The sequence below is a fragment of the Ranitomeya imitator genome, chromosome 8 (genome assembly GCF_032444005.1).
Source record: "Ranitomeya imitator isolate aRanImi1 chromosome 8, aRanImi1.pri, whole genome shotgun sequence".
Lineage (NCBI taxonomy): Eukaryota > Metazoa > Chordata > Amphibia > Anura > Dendrobatidae > Ranitomeya > Ranitomeya imitator.
In genome coordinates, this window is record NC_091289.1 from 171,901,043 (window position 1) to 171,917,038 (window position 15,996).

At 45.8% G+C, this 15,996-nt stretch overlaps 1 protein-coding gene across 1 annotated transcript; it reads right to left on the bottom strand.

Moving 5' to 3' along the window:
- Positions 1 to 5,954: 5,954 nt before the first annotated feature.
- Positions 5,955 to 15,231, bottom strand: MAGOH (mago homolog, exon junction complex subunit). The gene is made up of 5 exons (XM_069737887.1): positions 15,060 to 15,231; positions 13,458 to 13,516; positions 10,406 to 10,516; positions 7,269 to 7,351; positions 5,955 to 6,175 (listed from the first exon to the last, which is right to left on the bottom strand). The coding sequence occupies exons 1-5, from the start codon at positions 15,145 to 15,147 to the stop codon at positions 6,076 to 6,078; spliced, it is 441 nt and encodes a 146-aa protein (XP_069593988.1). The 5' UTR covers positions 15,148 to 15,231; the 3' UTR covers positions 5,955 to 6,075.
- Between the last annotated feature and the right edge of the window lie 765 nt (positions 15,232 to 15,996).

The window sequence follows — 15,996 nt, forward strand, 5'->3', positions numbered from 1 at the left end:
ATACTCCTATTTTAGAAATCTATCTTGTATCCTAGGACATAAGTGACAACCCGTCAAATAATCTGTGTCTTTGCCAAGTATCATGTAACCTATACTCCTTGTGACTTTTGGGCTATAAAAGAAGGGCTCGGGGACAATAAGACAGGATATTTTGGAAAGACAACCTGTAGTCCATCTCTCCGATTTATTTCTCCCAATTGTAGGTACCTATAAACAGCGCTACCTGAGGTTGGTTTCCATTTGAGAGAAAATCTCGACTTTAACAGTACATGCGGCAGTGCCCAGTGTTTCATAAAAACAGCAGATGCTCATTTCCTGGACGGGCACCATACCAGCGATATTGAGGCTGTGGCTGCCAGAGGTACAGCCGATCATATAAGACAGGGATATCCAAGTAGTGAACAACCCCTATAAATGGCATCTTTAAGTTCTGGTTTATTCTACACTTTAAAAAAAAAAAAAGTCCTTTAGGAACTCTGACCGATAAACATCTCATAGCATAGGTTTGGCCCATATAAATAGGCTGATGCCCTACCGTCATAGTAACATAATTAGTAAGGCCGAAAAAAGACATTTGTCCATCCAGTTCAGCCTATATTCCATCATACTAAATCCCGAGCTCTACGTGCCGATCTCCATATGCCACCTGTTTGTCACCACAATCGCCTGGAATAGTCGCCGACAGCAACTAGTTTGCGGCATTTAACTTTAAAAAAGGCATCTTAAAAAAAAAAAAAAAGCCTGACCTGTAGCTAGGCCTCATAGGAAACCAGTAATTTCCCTATATACCGGAATACAAAGGTACTGTAGTATATAGTACAGAATTCAAACAAGGGGAGGACTTAAAGTAAAAAATACAATTATTTGTTTGAATAGCCATGCTTTTCCCAATTAAAAGATTTAAAAAAGACTAAATTGGTATGGCAGTGACCATAAAGGTCTGATCTATCAAAATGTTACTTGACCCAATAAACAATCACTGTAAACAGAAAAATTAAAGACACCAAAACTTTTTTTTTGTGTTTTTTTTTTTTTTTTAAACACAAATATAATGGATCCTGAAAGGATTAGAGTCAATGGAGAGAATGTGCACAAGACCATTTCATAAAAATTATGGGATAAAAAGGTGCTGGGAAAGTTTTCTGCAAATTCATTGGGAAAACTGAGTATGTGCACAAGGGCGTCACTGCACAGAGGAGAAAAAAATAGAATTATTCTTACCGTTAATTCGGTTTCTAGTAACCCACCACGACAGCACACCTGGAGGATGTTACCCCTTTCCTAATAGGGACAGGAAATGACAAGAGGTTAAATAACCCCTCCCTCATCCTCCCCTCAGTGTTATTATAAAGGACCACAGGAGAATGAATGCTTCAAATTATATTTATTCTTTTCAGAACGTATATTAAGCAAAGGGAGGGATTACTCCTGCTGTCGTGGTGGGTTACTAGAAACCGAATTAACGGTAAGAATAATTCTATTTTCTCTAGTAACCCCCCACAACAGCACACCTGGAGCAGTACCCAAGAGTAATTTTTAGGGAGGGACTACAGCACTAAGGACTTTTTCTCCGAAGGCTAAGTCTTCTTTTGACATCAGGTCAAGCCTGTAATGTTTGGAGAACGTATGGACCGAGGACCATGTAGCCGCTCTGCATATTTGCTCGATGGAAGCACTGGCTTTCTCGGCCCAGGAGACAGCTGTTGCTCTAGTAGAATGGGCTGTAAGCTTTCCTGGTGGTGGAAGGCCTTGAATTTGATAAGCCTCCAGGATTGCTCTTTTGATCCAATTTGCAATTGTGGATCTGGAAGTCTTCTTCCCTTTATTCTGGCCGAGAAGATGAATAAACAGATTTTGATCCTTTCTAATCTTCTCTGATGCATGAAGATAATAGAGTACCATTCTTCGAACATCCAAAGTATGGAAATGTTCCTCTTCCTCATTCTTTGGTTCTTGATAGAATGATGGAAGAATTATCTCCTGCGATTTGTGGAAATCGGAGACGACCTTTGGGAGAAAGGATGGGTCTAGGATAAGCCTGTCCTGAAGAATCTTCATGTAGGGCTCATTGATTGACAGGGCTTGTAGTTCACCCACTCTTCTGGCTGTTGTTATAGCTACCAGGAAGGTGGTTTTCCAAGCGAGTTTATCCATGGTTATGGAAGATAAGGGTTCAAATGGTGGCAGTGTAAGTCCTTTCAGGACTATATTCAGGTCCCAGGATGGAACTATATTTATGGGTCTTGGAGATATGCGGGATGCCGCCGTCATGAATCTTCTTACCCATCTATGGTTGGCTAGAGACTGGTCAAAATAAGAGCTCAAGGCTGCCACTTGTACCTTGAGGGTGCTGGGTCTGAGACCCTTCTCCAGCCCATCTTGTAGAAAATCCAGGATCTTGGCTAGGTTTGGTTTATCTGGGTTAGGTTGCTCAGGAGCACACCACGTGATGAACGTCTTCCAGATCTTTTGGTAAATAGAATTAGTTACCGTTTTGCGACTTTTTTGTAATGTTTCAATTACTCTCTTTGATAGTCCTCTAGTTCTCAGAATTGAGAATTCAGAAGCCAGGCATTTAGGTGTAGCCTCTCGGGATCTGGATGCAGTATTGGCCCCTGGTAGAGAAGGTCTTTGACCGGTGGAAGTGCTATTGGCCCATCTATCTTTAGACTGATGAGGGCCCCAAATCAACCTCTTTTGGGCCAAAGTGGAGCCACTAGGATCACCTTGAGTTTTTCTGCCCTTATTTTCTGCAGGACTTTTGGTAGGATCGGCAATGGCGGGAACGCGTATGCTAGCGAGAATGTCCATGGCTGGACCAATGCGTCCACAGCTAACCCCGGATTCATCGGATCTAGCGAGAAGAACTGGTCTACCTTTGCGTTCTGACTGTTCGCGAACAAGTCCACTTCTGGCTGTCCCCATCTTTTGACTAGTATCTGAAAGACTTCTGGGTTTAGGCTCCATTCTCCTGGATGGACCTCTGTTCTGCTCAGGAAGTCGGCTTGTACGTTTATCTCCCCTTTTATGTGTAGGGCGGATATGGAGAGAACATGTTCTTCGGCCCACGAAAATATTCTTGCTGATATTCTTTTTAGATCTTCGTGTCTTGTACTTCCCTGGTGGCGAAGGTGGGCAACTGTTGTCATGTTGTCTGAGTATATTTTTAAGTGGGAATTTTGTACAAGAGTTACCGCTGCTTTGAGAACTTCTTCTACTGCTTTTAGTTCTTTGAAATTCGAGGATTGTTGTGCTATTTCGGCTGACCAGAATCCCTGGAATATGTGCTGGTCTACCGTAGCTCCCCAACCTTTTCCACTGGCATCTACTGTTATGGTCTGACGTCACTTCCTGCCGCCGGCTTCAGACCGGAAGCCCTCATCGCGCGCACAGCGCTGGAGGAGGAGAGGGGCTGGAGAGCTCAGGGAGGCCTCCAGCCGAAGAATGCCGCCCAGACCTTGCCTTATCGGTGCGGACTGGTGGCGGAAGTCCCGAGTCCGGAGAGACGGGAGCAGCGCTCGGGGAAGAGAGGTAAGTCTGCTCCCCAGCTGCCCGGCATAAAATCTCTATTCCCCCCGGTGACCGCTGCCGGCACAGCACACCTGGGATGACCTCTTCATCCCTAGTAGGGACAGGAAAAAACACTGAGGGGAGGATGAGGGAGGGGTTATTTAACCTCTTGTCATTTCCTGTCCCTATTAGGAAAGGGGTAACATCCTCCAGGTGTGCTGTCGTGGGGGGTTACTAGAGAAAAAATGCAATGAAACCTGGTCTAAGGCTAGGTTGACATTGCGTTCGCGTATGCGCTAAACGGACTGCACTAACAGACTGCGTTAACACAATGTCCAAAAAGGGATCGCGTTTAGCGATCGCGCTAGCGCAGATGCCCGATCTGCGCTAGCGAGAACGGACCCAAAAACGCTGCAGACAGCGTTCGAGGTCCGTCACAAAATAACGGCACATCGCTAACGCATGCCAAAAATGGCATGCGTTAGGGATGCGTTACATACATTGCGGTCAATGGGTGCGCTAACGGATCCATTACATTGCGTTAGTGGCGCTACGTAACGGATTCCGTTAGCGGATACCCACTAACGCAATGTGAACCTAAACTAACAGCCGCACAGTACCAGTGTGGACGCTGGCTCCGGGTCTTCAACATAGTTTTGCACAATTCTATAAACCAGCACCGAACTCCACTCAATTTGAGTTGAGGAAAATAATGCAGGTAAATTGGGAATATTACTGTGGTTAAAAAAAAAAGTCAGTATAAACCAGAATTTTATTTTTTGCTTTTTTATACTTTGACACATTTGAATAAAAAACAAAAACAAACAAACTCCTATTTATATTCTCTGGATCTCATCCTTTATGAAAGCGTAGCCCACACATCGTGATCATCTCCACTTTGAAAAACTACAATCTGGACGATACTCCCCTCCGACCATGGAGCTGTAGCACATCAGGATGCTGAAGGTGTTGGGTCCTTACACAACCCTTACAGGTGAGAGATACCCTCCTCACCCTCATCTTGCTCCTTACGGTACTGCCCTATCTGTGCGCATTTGTCCCATTCTTCCCAACTCAGGATCAATTGTCATTTACAATTTTATTAAATAAACAGGATTTAACTATTCTTAAGAGCGATGAGCAATTGTGCACCGATAACGTGTTATCCGAGCATGCATGGGTGTTATCGGTATCGTCAGCAATCTCAGATATGTTCGAGTCCCTGCGGCTGCATGTTTGGTGGATGTTAGACAACTGCAACATATGTAGGGATATGTATGGGGACTCGAAACATTATTTGATAACACCCAAGCACGCTGGGATAACACGTTATCTGAGCACGGCCGCTCATCACTAATTCTTCTTTCTGCCCCGATCACTTTCTTTCACTCCAGTAGACAAATGTTGCTAAACTCTACCTGTATCTGTCCTGGCCGGGAACAGATATGATTGGGTTGGTAGTGGAAGTCCCCTCGGTGGTGATGCAAGCATGCTGTCAGGAAGAATGTGGATTAAAGGTACCGGCACACATTGCTTTTTGTGACGTAGCAATGATATCGTTAAGGAAATCGTTATGTGTGACAGCGACCAACGATCATGCCCCTGCAGGGAGATCGTTGGTCGCTGCAGAAAGTCGCTGGACTCCCTCCAGACATTGCTGAATCGGCGTGTGTGACGCCGATCCAGCGATGTCTTCACTGGTAACCAGGGTAAACATCGGGTTACTAAGCGCAGGGCTGCGCTTAGTAACCCGATGTTTACCCTGGTTACCAGCGTAAAAAAAACAAACACTACATACTTACCTTCCGTGTCTGTCCTCCGGCGCTGTGCTTTCCTGCACTGACTGTCAGCGCAGGCCAGCCGGAAAGCACAGCGGTGACGTCACCGCTCTGCTTTCCGGCCGCTGTGCTCACAGTCAGTGCAGGAAAGCACAGCGCCGGGGGACAGACAGCGGAAGGTAAGTATGTAGTGTTTGTTTTTTTTACTTTTACGATGGTAACCAGGGTAAACATCGGGTTACTAAGCGCGGCCCTGCGCTTAGTAACCCGATGTTTATCCTGGTTACCGGCATCGTTGGTCGCTGGAGAGCTGTCAGCTGTGACAGCTCTCCAGCGACCAAACAGCGACGCTGCAGCGATCGACATCGTTGTCGGTATCGCTGCAGCGTCGCTGAGTGTGAAGGTACCTTAAGAGAGCGCTGGCAAAAGTCACTGAAGAGAGGTACCTCCCTCCATGGCACTTCAGGAGTGGAGGAACCGACTGCTACTGAGGAGGAGAAGTTCTTCTAAGGCAACAGAACAAAGATGTCCAGATTACTGAGCTCCACACTGATAAGAGTGATGTACTTTTTTGTGAAGTGACAGCTACACTTTAATTTGTACAAGTGAGATAAGGAAAATAAATGTATAGTAGCTTCTTATAACAGGAAGCAAGAAGACATTCACTTTGTGGAATTTTACTATTTTTATTAAAGTGAGTCAGAACTGTAAAAACAAAAAGATACCATACATAAAAAAAAAACCCTCAGTAAATAAAATACAATGTACAGCTGCCCTCCCCAGAGGGTTAAATAGGTTTAATCTTAAAGTGAAGCCCAATCAAACTGAAGACTAGACACTTTAGGTCCTGAACCAGGTAATAGAAGACTCTCAATCCCTCGGGGTCTCTGCAAGACAGAAACACAAGGAGGTTATGAGACTCTGGAAGATTTAGTTATGGAGCATCGATCATCTACACCAGCCCTCACTGAAGAGCGCTCATGACCTTCCCCATCTAGAACACATACAAACATATGATACAATGTGAGGGACACTCCGGGTCTATAATGCATATTATGTGGTCTTTTATAGTAGTAGGCTGATACATGCCACAAAAACAGATACCAACATTTTCTCAAGGTTTATTGTAGAAATGCCTGCAGTAATCTGACCCATACGCTGAAGCCACATTTAATGGCAGCCCCCTGCTTCTCCTCAATGCTGCAGACCCCTCTCTCTGCTCTCCCATGTGCTTACAGATAGAGCTAGATCGATCTCAACATAGGCAATTTATATGGCTGGAGGTGACCATTGATACTTGAGTGTAATGACTGTGACCCATTACTTTGTAAATACTAACGGATATTGGAAAACTCCACATTTCATTGGTGGTCCATGGGGGATCTTTCATTTGATGATTATGCTCTCCCCTCCATGCTGATCTGTGCTAAAACACGGCAGTCGGGGCAATGTCTATGTTTTAGTAGATCGGGTCATCGGTGCATCGGTTTTTACTGAATAAAGACAGGGTCATTAGGTGCATATGGAGCCGATATCAGTGGGTTTCTCCGAATAGCTGAACTGCAACACGGATGTCAGTTGTTTTATTAGACAGGGTATTTAGGGGCATCTGAGCAAAAGCAAGACAACATTAGAAATACTGAAGAAAGGATCCAGCAAAGAGCACATCAACATTACGCAGGTAATAGCTGCAAATCAGTGCAGACTTACAAATAGGTGATATTGCTATATTGGTGCACATGATTAATTCTGTACGGACGGAAACCTGAGACCACATTATAATTAAAGGAATAACCCTTTTAGTCACATGTAAAATACTGAATCGGCTTAATCATCCAATACCAGTACACAGACCGCCTTCACTGGAGGACATGGGACCACCATATATGACCTAGTTTCCCTTGATCATACATCAACGCTAGCACCTACTTTTTAATGATCAAGCATGTTAAATAAAAACCGTAAAGGATAAAAACTTACTTCGACTGATTCACATCTATTAGAGAGCCAATTTTTGAAGTGGTAAAGGATATGTGCTCATCGCCAATTACTATCTCCAGCTCCTGCAACATAAAGAGAACAGAAGATATATTAATATGACGCAGCACCACTACTCGCTCTGCAGAGGTGTCATTTACCCCAGCTATCCTCACATATAAACAGGATGTATACATGGAGAAAATACCAGCACAGGAATGGCACTTAGTCTAAGTTCACATTTGCGTTGTGCGCCGCAGCGTCGTCGCAACGCACAACGCAAACAAAAACGCAGCAAAACGCATGCACATGCGGCCCCATGCGGCGCCTATGTTAAAGATAGGGCCGCACGACGCATGCGTTTTTTAAAAGGTCGGCGCCGCACAAAAAATCCAACATGTTGCGTTTGCCGCGCCCAGACAGGTGCGCCCTAACGCCGCATGCGGCGTAAAACGCAACACAACGCATGCACATGCGGCGCCAATGTTAAAGATAGGGCCGCACGACGCATGCGTTTTGTTGCGGCGGCGACAACCGCAAATGTGAACGTACCCTTACATAGCCACTTTGATATTAAAGCAGCACTTGTGTGTGGAATTATGAAAGACCTGATAACTTACCAAGTAAATGTGGGGAAACCCTATTAAATTATAGCCCCAGCCCTCTGAGGAAGCCCGTTGAGGTGAAACTTGTTGGGGTGGCTGGCTATGTGTACATTTCAGTTAGCACCAGTGAAACTTGTGTATATCATAGACTAAAGATACTCTGTTTAAGCTGTCTCCACCCATGGTATAGATATGGTAGCATAGCCTCAGAAATGCATTTAGGTTGATCAATGAATTGTATAGGATCTAGGGATTATAATTACCGTATATAGAAATAACAGGTTCACTAATGTAATTTTAATCAGACTTTACCACTTTTAAAAATGGATCATAAAAGCCATGTTTTAATACATCTCTTAATTAGCGTTTAGTTATTGTGATGAATACTGGAGATATAATTTCATGCCAATCGTTTGTAGCCTATGTGGCATGTGATTATAATGCCCCCTTCTGTGTGCAGCTAGCTCAGCATGGGGCCAGGGGTAAAGCCTCAAGGGCTATGAGTGACAAATCTCACATCTTGAGTCAGCTGAGAGCAGAAAACAAGGCTTGCTGGCCATTTGGCTACCATGCGGTCAAAACTGCTCTGTTGAGTCAGCTATGATTCATAAGGAGTTATGTAGATACTATACGTCCTAGCCATACATAGTGTATATTTCCAAGATCCCCAGAACATGGCAAGCACCCAGCTGGGTCTCGACCCACTCTAGCAACCAGGGGTAGGGAGGATACAAAGAACAGCCAGTAGAAGCCAGATAGCAAAGCTGTGTTTGGTCTTAACTAGTGATGAGCGAGTACTCGTTGTTTGGGTGGTTTCCGAGTATTTGTTAGTGTTCGGAGAATTAGTTTTCATTGCCTCAGTTGAATGGTTTACAGCTACTAATCAGCCTGAGTACATGTGGGGGTTGCCTGGTTGCTAGGGAATCCCCACATGTATTCAAGCTGTCTAGTAGCTGTAAATCATTCAGCTGCGGCGATGAAAACTAAATCTCTGAGAAGTCACAAATACTCGGAGACCACCCAAGCGTGCTTGGGAAAACCCGAGCAATGAGTACACTCGCTCATCACTAGTCTTAACGTGTAGTAAGGGCCCAGCTGGATCAGATAGCGCCAAAACTGCCACTCTTGGACCGCCCCCGAAAGGAGTTCTGCTCTTTCATAGGTTTTGGAGTTTGCAGCTGCAGAAGCCAGGGGAGGGAATTTAGGTGCAGAACATAGGGCAGGGCAAAGTGACAAAAAACAGCAAAACACGGCAGAGGTGCTTACCTGCCTAGGCCAGAGGTCCCCAACTCCAGTCCTCAAGGCCCACCAACAGGTCATGTTTTCAGGATTTCCTTTGCATTGCACAGGTGATGCAATTATTACCTGGGCAAGACTAAGGAAATCCTGAAAACATGACATGTTGGTGGGCCTTGAGGACTGGAGTTGGGGACCCCTGGCCTAGGCCTCTAAACAAATGCACTATCAGGATGCAGTGGACCGATGTGGTTAAGATGGAGACAACACAGGTGCAGCATAACCACATGGGTCCACTGCATCCATCTTAACCACATGGGTCCACTGCATCCTGATAGTGCATTTGTTTAGAGGCCTAGGCAGGTAAGCACCTCTGCCGTGTTTTGCTGTTTTTTCTCATTTTTGGAGGATCTCTGAATCCTCTTTTTGTGCTTTTGCTGTTTAGAATCAGGGCAAAGTGACCCAAAGGGGATAAAGGCTAGTGTACAGCCATGTGGTCCCTCTCTCTGTGACACATGTGGTCCACTTCGACTGTGGGGACCGCATCGAGTGTGTGAAGGACCTAGAAGCCAGCTGGCAACCCATGCTCCCTTGTGGCACAGCATACCCAAGATCGAACATCACCCGGTAATTGACATTCGGCTTATATCTTGTCCTACCACTAATGTATTTGCATATTTGCCCTTCGTGTATATAGTGCGTTGTCTAGTGTGCCCTTAATAAAAGTAAATATATACTTTAACCTTGTGCGCCTCTTTTATCTTGATCCATACGTCCGTTTCTCAATTTAACTTTCCATGCAACTGGGTCTGGTTTCTGGCCCAATACAATCCCGTTAACGATTGGGCTTACATCTAACGAGGAACTGGTGGCAGTCCTAACTGGCTGGCAGTGCTCTGTTTCACGGTTGCTAGTGAAAGGGGCCTCTCAGGGTTGTGAGTGTGGTGCCATGTCAGCAAATGCGTGAGCCACGTACTCTCCCTCCCCATGCCTCCCTGGACGTGTACTGTGTGTGCGGGTGTAAAACTGCAGCATGCTGACCTTACGTGTTCCCAGGGGGTGCAGAACGTCACATTGGTGCAAGTGAGGAGACCATACCAGGTGACCTCACTAATGTAATAGTGATGTCAGGTGGGGAGGCGAGGTGCAGATTCGTCAAAACGGTGGCAGCAGACGCATTCTGCGTGATCTCCCTGGTGTCATCTTTCATATTACCGTCTGGATAATGTGGTAACTGTGAATATTCATCCCTAAACAGGCGTTTACACTCATTAGTTAATCAGCCCTACTAAAATCTACCTGTCGACCGACTCTGTCTGGCGGGGGCCAGAGGGCATCATCTTCTTTTGTGATTTCACTGTCATCTATGATCCGTTTCAATTCCTCCATCACACTCTTGTGTACATATGACTGGAAGGAGAGAATTACCAGAATACATTAAAGAAATACCAACATTTTTCCCATAAATCAATAGTGCACATGAATGTAATAAAGTTTGTAATAGATTTTTTCACAGACATCCTCTTCTTTCTCTTACCCCTATCTTAATTCTCGATTCACAGGTCAAATCTGTCTTCAGTGAATGCGGATTTTCCCACTACTGAGATAGATGACAGTTTGTGCTCATAAAGTTCTATGGAAAATCATAACAGTCGTTTCAAGAGAACTTGCAGCAGAATGTCTGTCGGGCTCTGGCTCTTCATAGAATTTTAGAAGCACCAACTGCCATCTGCTGCAGTAATGGGAAAATCTGTTTTCATTTACCGTATATACTCGAGTATAAGCCGAGATTTTCAGCCAATTTTTTTGGGCTGAAAGTCCCCCTCTCGGCTTATACTCGAGTCATACCCGGGGGTCGGCAGGGGAGGGGGGGGCGGGAGCTCTCTAATTATACTCACCTAATCCCGGCGTGGTCCCTGGACGTCCCTGCTTCTTCCAGCGCTGCAGATTCTTCCTGTACTGAGCGGTCACATGGTACCGCTCATTACAGTAATGAATATGCGGCTCCATCTCCCATAGAGGTGGAGCCGCATATTCATTTCTGTAATGAGCGGTAACTGTGACCGCTCAATACAGGAAGAATATGCAGCGCCGGGAAAAGCAGGGACGCAGCGCCAGCAGTAGGTGAGTATACGGGGAGGGGGAGCGCAGCGCTGCACGATATTTACCTCTCCTCGTTCCAGTGCGGCTCAGTCTTCAGCGTCCTCTGGCTGTGACGCTCAGGTCAGAGGGCGCGGTGACGTAGTCAGTGTGCGCCCTCTGCTGAACGTCAGCGCCGAAGACGGAGCCGCATGAGGAGCAGGTAAATATTGAAAGTGCCGGGGGTCCTGAACGAAGAGAGGCGAGTATGTGATTTTTTTTTTTTAATCGCAGCAAAAGCATATGGGGCAAGTGACTGTACGGAGCATCTTATGGGGCAAGAACACTTGTGCAGCATTATATGGGGCAAGTGACTATACAGAGCATCTTATGGGGCCATAAGGTTTGTGCAGCACTATATGGGGCAAGTGGCTGTACGGAGCATCTTATGGGGCCATAAGGTTTGTGCAGCACTATATGGGGCAAGTGGCTGTACGGAGCATCTTATGGGGCCATAACACTTGTGCAGCACTATATGGGGCAAGTGACTGTACGGAGCATCTTATGGGGCCATAACGTTTGTGCAGCACTATATAGGGCAAATATCTCTATGGAGTATCTTATGGGGCCCTTATTACCCTTTATGCAGGATTATATGGGGCATATTTTAATATGGAGCATCTAATGGGGCCCATCAAACTTTATGGAGCATTATATGGGGCTCCTGATTCAATATGGATATTCAAAAACACTTAACCTACTGATGTCTCAATTAATTTTACTTTTATTGGTATCTATTTTTACTTTTGAAATTTACCGGTAGCTGCTGCATTTCCCACACTAGGCTTATACTCGAGTCATTACGTTTTCCCAGTTTTTTGTGGCAAAATTAGGGGTGGGGGTCGGCTTATACTCGAGTATATACGGTAATACAGATTTTATCCTTGAATTGAGAGTAAAATATAAGTCTAGCAGGAGAAAGAAGCACATTTATCTGATAAAATACATTAGAAAACCTGGGATCATTCATGGAGGACTCCAGATATCATTTATAATGCAAAACAGAAAGAAATGGTCGTGTCCCAGACTTGGCAAACTTTACAAGCTGTGGTACCCAAGAGACCAGCTGATCAGATGGAGATCTACAGACAGTGCTGTAAATGGGACAAACAAGGTGTAATCGTGGGTGCTCTTTATGAACGGTCAAGAAATGCAAAAATTAAACTCATGGACTGTGCTAGACCCTAATACACATCAGCTAGCAAGACGTCAACGACTTTGGTTCTGTTAAAAGCACAAAATGACTTCACACCAAGCAGAGGTACTCTGTGCACCCTTGGCGTCGAGCAGGTTCCCACCTACTTGCTTTCCAGCCATCTCCACTAGTGACGAGAGAGCGTGCTTGGATAAGGTATTATCTGAGCATGCTCATGTGGTAATAGAGTGTCTTCGGCGTGCTTGAATACTATTTTTCAGTCCACGCAGCTGCCGGTCTCACAGCTGCAAAACATGCAGGGATTACCTTACCGCGAGGAGACAGGCAGCCGATGGAACATAGTATTAGAGCACACAGAAGACGCTCTATTAGCACTCGAGCATGCTCAGATAACACCTTATCCAAACACGCTTGCTCATCACTGATCTCCACCCTCCCGTCTACTGTGCAATCAGAACTATCAAAGGAAGAGGAGGGGAGAGAAAAAGGTCATACAAAAGGTGCACCAAGCGCCTCTGCATTTGTTAGGTCAGTTTGTATTAAGATTCCATTTAACCCCCAAAAGATTGTGCAATTTTTCATTTTTTTCCAGGTTCATCCTAGCCACTCCCCCCCCCCCCCCCTTCTTCCAAAGGGCCATAATTATTTTTCCATCCACCTATTCACTCTACCATGTATGTACTAAAGAATGGTAGAAGTGGGGTGGAAAAGAAAAATTGAAATATAATTTTAGTGACGACTGCCATGTTTGGAGCCTTTTTAAATTCTGTCGTCTCGCTTCACAGCGGAATTTAGTATTGTAATCTATTGCAGCTGGGTCTAGCTCAGATTGCAATAGTTACTCTTTGATGCCAGTTGTGCAACACAGCCGGCACCTGAGCCGCATGGAGCGTGCGCAGTTCCTGCAGCGATGAGGCATTTTCAACATATATGCATAGCCACAGTTACCAAGTTGTTAGTAAAAATGTAAAGAATGGACCGGTGCAGAGCGGAGAAGACATTGAATCCTTTAAAGACAATGACCATAAAGTGCACACAGAAACAGGGAACACAAACCTCCTTCCTGATCATGACGTCATTCTTGTAATTGCTGTTATTGGCATAACGAAGTTTACCTGTAAGAAGAAAAATTACATTGGCTTTATACAAGACTCCAGTCACATGCTGCGCATATACAAACACTGGCTGAACACGTGATTGTACCGCACTATGGAGCACATCTGGCGCACAACCTACAGCTGCGAGTTATCCAGACAAGAACAAGGAGTGGTGAAGTGTGTACCCCGACATGATGAACCCATAAGCCTATAGTGGACTCTGCACCAAATCTGGGGAGGGAGAGTAAAATACAGGGGGGGGGGGGGGTTATTTTACGCAGACTGCAGCCGAGGAACGAAGGTCTTCTGAAAATTAAACAAATATTGAAGCTCCTAAAGGTTTATTAAAAGCTTCCTCATAGCAGGAAATGTGATAAATAATAACAACTTACACTTGGGGGGGGTAAACCGTCTGTAGCCCCCACTGGTGTCGACTGACCCTGCAGTGCAAGCTACACACGTGATCACTTACTTTACCCCTCACTACCTTTAGCAGTCTCAGGTCACAAGTGGCGGCATCACAGGTGAAACCAGTGATTGGCTGCAGCGGTCACATGGATGAAATTAGCACTTCATCACGGAAGGGCTGTTAGAAAACATAAGAGCCGGAGGGGGTAGAAGTTTTTCCCGGCGGGTACAGGAGGTTTTCTAGAATTTTACAGCAATCCCTCAGGCAGAAGCAATGATACAAAACAAGGTCATGAACAGTCCGTGTATCCAGCACGTCCCACCAGGCTTAGTAATAACGCTTGTGTCCTCACATGTGTGACCGCTGTGATCAATCACTGACCTCCACACCTTGCCTAGGCCAGTGATTGTCTGCAGCGGTCACACACGCACAGGCCACACAAGATGGCTGCAGGATGTCAGCAGAGACCGAGCAAAAAAACATAGGATATTATAGAGCTCCACACTCTACCTAGACCAGTGATTGTCTGCAGCGGTCACACACGCACAGGCCACACAAGATGGCTGCAGGATGTCAGCAGAGACCGAGCAAAAAAACATAGGATATTATAGAGCTCCACACTCTACCTAGACCAGTGATTGTCTGCAGCGGTCACACACGCACAGGCCACACATGATGGCTGCAGGAGGTCAGAAGATCGAGCAAAAAACATAGGATATTATAGAGCTCCACACTCTACCTAGACCAGTGATTGTCTGCAGCGGTCACACACGTACAGGCCACACATGATGGCTGCAGGAGGTCAGCAGAGATCGAGCAAAAAACATAGGATATTATAGAGCTCCACACTCTACCTAGACCAGTGATTGTCTGCAGCGGTCACATACTACACGTGATCGCTGCAGGATGTCAGCCGAGAGCAGCGCAGAGCCCCAGCACAGCGAGAATGAGGCAAATATTGGATATTTTAGACAATTTCCTTCTAGAGGCCAATTTTCATGAAATATTGGGAAAGTCACCTAAGCTGCTGGGGGTAGTAGTTCTCAGAACCTCAGGTTGCCATAGCAACTCCCTCCAGCCTTGACCGGCGCACACAGCCCAGGCCTGCCGCCAGCTGGCCCCGCAGCCCGCCTCTCATTCCCAGATTCTTACCGTCCGGTCTGAATTCAAACTCTAAAAACTCGTGTCCGAATTTGCCTTTGTGCCCCACGTAATACCGGAGGTAGAAATCGCTGCCCATGGTGTCAAGGAACGGTGAAGCTCCGGAAAGACGACAACCTCGAGCACCGGGCGCGAAAGATGAACGTACTTCCGGCTGGTGACGTAAGGAGAGCGCCTATGGAATCAACCAATGAGCTACGAGGGGGCGGTCCCAAGAAGCCTGTGTGCTTCCGCTTTTCACTAGAGGGCGCACGAGCGAGGACTGAGATTCTTTCTGACAGTAATCGGCTTGGTCTCCGGAAAAATGGCCGCTAGCAGACCGGCTAGCTCTAGTGTTCAATGACAAGCCTCCGGGGGGAAATGGACGCTAATAGTGCAGCCAGCTCTACTATCTGGTGACAAGCCTCCGGAATAATGGCCACTAGTGGTACAGCGTGCTCTAGTGTGTGGTGATGAAAATGGCCACCAGTAGTACAGCTAGCACTAGTGTGGAGAAGTCTCCAGGAAAATGGTGGCCAGTAGTACAGCGTGCTCTAATGCTGGCGGCCATTAAACAGTTGACAATTTTTTCAAGCCATTTATACCGACACAGTACTTGGGAGGAGGCTGTATGAGCAGCTACAGGACTGGAACTTTCCATTTATGCTCTTTTCATAACTTTTGTATTTTTGTTGTTGATGTAGTTGTTTTTTTTTGCAGAACCAGTTGTAGTTTTGAATGGTTCTGGATTAAAGGGGGAACATGAATCAAATTGACATGAAATTATGAAGAAAAAATACACAATACCGCCGTGAGTAACGCCGACTGAACGGATGCCCGCGGATTTGCCGTCCTGTCATGTTTTCAATAAGTGCTGCTCAGCTCGAAAAATCATGTTGCAAAATGAACCGCCAAGGCCAAAATGGCCGCAAACTGCAGTCTATGGGAT